Source organism: Cebus imitator, unplaced genomic scaffold (assembly GCF_001604975.1).
Source record: "Cebus imitator isolate Cc_AM_T3 unplaced genomic scaffold, Cebus_imitator-1.0 Scaffold6, whole genome shotgun sequence".
In the NCBI taxonomy this organism is placed as follows: Eukaryota; Metazoa; Chordata; class Mammalia; order Primates; family Cebidae; genus Cebus; species Cebus imitator.
In genome coordinates, this window is record NW_016107321.1 from 13,817,464 (window position 1) to 13,821,611 (window position 4,148).

General features: G+C 44.3%; 1 protein-coding gene across 1 annotated transcript in view; it reads right to left on the reverse strand.

The window, feature by feature from the left end:
* Window positions 1-4,148, reverse strand: part of MTHFD1L (methylenetetrahydrofolate dehydrogenase (NADP+ dependent) 1 like) — a 207,573-nt gene that overhangs the window by 132,374 nt on the left and 71,051 nt on the right. The window contains exon 13 of the mRNA XM_017539199.2: window positions 2,507-2,575. Coding sequence (XP_017394688.1) covers window positions 2,507-2,575 — 69 coding nt within the window. The remainder of the gene's footprint in view (window positions 1-2,506; window positions 2,576-4,148) is intronic.

A 4,148-nucleotide genomic window follows, 5' to 3' on the forward strand; every position in this document is an offset into this window, starting at 1 on the left:
TGGGATTATACATATGCACCACCATGCCTGGCTAGTTTTTTTTTGTATTTTTAGTAGAGACGGGATTCACCATGTTGGCCAGGCTGGTCTCAAGCTCCTGACCTCAAGGGATTTGCCTGCCCCAGCTTCCCAAAGTGCTGGGATTACAGGCGTGAGTCACTGTGCCTGGCCGGTTCCCCCATTTCTGTCATATTGGTTCTGATATGGTTTGGCTCTGTGTCCGCACGCAAATCTCATGTGGAATTATAATCTTCAATGTGGGAGGAGAGGCCTGGTGGGAGGTGACTGGATCCTGGGAGTGGATTTCCCCCTGCTGCTCTCATGTTCGTGAGTTCTCACGAGATCTAGTTGTTGAAAAGTGGGTAGCACTTTCTCCTTTGCTCTCTCTCTCCTGCTCTGCCATATGAAGACCTGTCTGCTTCCCCTTCGACTTCCACCACAATTGTAAGTGTCCTGAGGCATCCCCAGCCATGCTTCCTGTAAAGTCTGCGGAACTGTGAGCCAGTTAAACTAATTTTCTTCAATTACCCAGTCTCACGTAGTTCCTTATAGCAATGCAAGAATGAACTAACACAGGTTACTAACCAGATCCTCGCTCTTTCTGCCTGAGATTGCAAAGCACATTGCTGCCCAAGGCTTCTGCACTCAAGGTAACCCTCTGTCCACATGCTCTTCAAGACACATGCATGGCTCACCTCCTTGGTTCACTCAGCTCTGTGCTGGTACTGCTTTAACAGGTGGGCAGGCACAGACACACACCCGCGTTACTCTGCCCCTCCTGGTCTCTGAGTTTTCTTCTCCAGACCTTACCACCAAATAACATGCTATGTGTTTACTGTTTTGCCTTTTGCCTGTCTCCTTCACTGAAGTGGAGGTTCAAGAGGGCTGGTATGTTAAATAGTGCTCTGCTGTATTCTTAGCCCCTAATATATTGCACTGGTCCATGTGATGCTTTAAATAAATATTTAATCTTCACTATAACTCTGTTGAGTTAGCTGTTGCTACTTTGACCATTTTACAGGGGAAAAAATTGAGGATGAAATATGAAATAATTTGCCCCAGATTATGGTTAGTGTATGGCACAGTGAACATTCAAACTCAGTTTTCTTTCTTTTTTTTTTTTTTTTTTTTGAGACAGAGTCTCACTCTGTCACCCAGGCTGGAGTACAGTGGCACAATCTCAGCTCACTACCACCTCTGCCGCCCAGGTTCAAATGATTCTTCTGCCTCAGTCTCCCAAGTAGCTGAGACTTCCGGTGCATGCCACCACACCCAGCAAATTTTTGTATTTTTAGTAGAGTCGGGTTTTACCATGTTGGCCAGGCTGGTCTCAAACTCCTGACCTCAAGTGATCCACCCTCTTCAGCCTCCCAAAGTTCTGGGATTACAAGCATAGGCTACCGCACCTGGCCAAACTCAGCTTTCTATCAGCTAAATGAATAGAATGAACAGACTGACATTCCACCTGCCTTGCTGCTGTGTTCCCCCAACATTATTTGCCCTCTGGTCGCCTCCAGCAGCTCCTTTTGTCCCACTGCAGCTTGAGGACAAATAGCTCATTTGTACCACTTGACAGCACAAATTTTCTCCCAATTCCCATGCTGACTGACATGAAAGGGAGCTGGGGATTGGCCATGGTGGGATCAGTTATACCATGGAAACTGGCAAATGCTATAACCAGGAATTCTTCTTTCCCAGAGTGTTGACTGTTAGAACCCTCACCAGGACACCACTGTCCCCCATTCCTCTAGCCGTATCCTTCCACTTGTCTCTACTCAATGTGCCCAGAAACTGCTTCTGTTTGGGCCCAAACCCTGAGGTTTCACTAGCAAGGAGTAGGGAATTAGACAATTGCTAAATCAAAAAACTATGACTAGTGACTAGAAAACTAGATTAAAATGGAGATAACGTGACAAAACATTTATGTTCAATGAAGACAAGTGCAGGGCATGTCATTTACAAAAATAATATCCTTGTACAAATGGAGTACAGCATGCTTTTCTGGAAAGCATTTCTTGGCATTTACTGTATTTTGCTTGGAAACAAAAAAACAACAACAAAAAAGCAAACCAAAAAATCCACAACTCAATGATTATGAGATTAAGGGAAAACAGAAAACATATTATAAGCACAGCTATACAACCTACTGAAATATTAGACTGACTTGACATTGTAAGTTTCTATTCAGGTCAATTAAGCCAACACACGACTCATATTAAAGAAGCTATGAATACACTTTAAATTTCTTTTTGGTTGACAAAGAAGTTACCCTGATCCTTCTTCATCAGTTACCCAATCTCAGGTAGTTCCTAATAGCAATGTCTAAACAAACCAATACAGGTTCATAACCAGATCCTCACTCTTTCTGCCTGATATTGCAAAGCACATTGCTGCCATGCAAAGGCACATTGCATGCTCTATGCCTGCCTCATATTGGCTAAAAATGCTCACATTGTGTGGCAATCCAGTTAATACAAACAATTAATATAATAAGAAAACCACTTACTTCCAGGGTCTGCATCAGATTTGGTTTTATTGCATCTTTCATCAAAACTGTCAAAGCACCTGTCACCCCCTGTGGAAGAGAGAAAAACATTAGATTCCTAACAAAAGATTATCCAGGCAATGGATGGCACTTCGCTCCAGCCTGCTTCTTGGGTGGGTGTCCCCACAGGCAACCCCAGGCCTCAGGGGCAGTGCTGCTGCCTCTGTCCACCTCTCCCCACCAGAGCTGAGAATGATGTCAGTCATTCTACGATGTGAATGGTGAGGGAAGTAGCATTTTGAAGGATGTTTGCCCTTCTTCCAAAACCTTCCCTAATGATGATTATGAGGTTCTCCATAAAACAAATCTTTCAGGCAGAGGTGGGTGGATCACCTGAGGTCAGGATATCGAGACCAGCTTGGCCAACATGGCGAAACCCCATCTCTAATAAAAAAACAAAAATTAGCCAGGCGTGCTGGCATGTGCCTGTAATCCCAGCTACTCGGGAGGCCGAGGCAGGAGAATTGCTTGAACCCGGGAGTCAGATGTTAGAGTGAACCAAGATTGTGCCACTGCACTCCAGCCTGGGCAACAGAGCGAGACTCCATTCCACACACACACACACACACACACACACACACACACACACACACAAAAAGAAAAAAAAGAAAGAAAGAAAAAAGAAGAAGGAAGAAGAAAGCTGCAGGACGGGAAGGGCTCCATGAGAGTCGTCCTGTGGTGCTAACGCAGAGCAGGTGGAAGAAGAGGAGGAGTTTGTCTACTTCTCTGCACACTGTCCTTGCTTATACTTTCCAACCAAAGAAACTGATTCGAAAAAATAAGGAGGAGAGAAGTTAAATGGGACGTTTCTGTTGGATGTCTCAGGTAGGTTTCCAAACCTGCTCATTTTTCTGGGACACATCTCAGTGCTTCTGCTGTCATGTGCCAGGCAAGCTCTGCCAACCTCTGTGCCTGCTAGCATTCCATGCTCTGTGTCCATGTGGGGAGGGCTCGGATGCATTCTTCCAGGGTATGTCAGAATCATGCATGTGGCAGAAACTTTGAGCAGTTCCTAAAATCTTCCCTCAATTTTCTATGGGTGGCCAACTCTCGATAGCTCCCACTGGATGAAGCACAATTTGAATAAATAAGGTACTTTGTGCAAACAAGAAACACGAAAGATAACTAAAAGAAAAAACACAAAAGATAACTAAAAGACAAAAACACAAAAGATAATGAAAAAGACTAAGCTTTGGGTTTCTTCCAGATTCAAGATTTTTATCATATACTCACATAAAAATAAATTTAAGGGCTGGGCATGGTGGCTCACACCTGTAATCCCAGCACTTTGGGAGGCTGAGGTGGGCAGATCACCTGAGGAGTTCAAGACCAGCCTGGCCAACATGGTGAAACCGTGTCTCTACTAAAAATATAAAAATTAGCCAGGCATGGTGGTGGGCACCTATAATCCCAGCTATTTGGGAGGCTGAGGCAAGAGAATCACTAGAACCTGGGAGGCGGAGGTTGCAGCAAGCCACGATCGTGCCATTGTACTCCAGCCTGGGCAACAAGAGTGAAACTCTGACTCAAAAAAATAAATAAAAATAAATAAGCAAACAAATAAATTTAAGAAAGTAGTATTTGAGGATTAAGTTTCAAAACT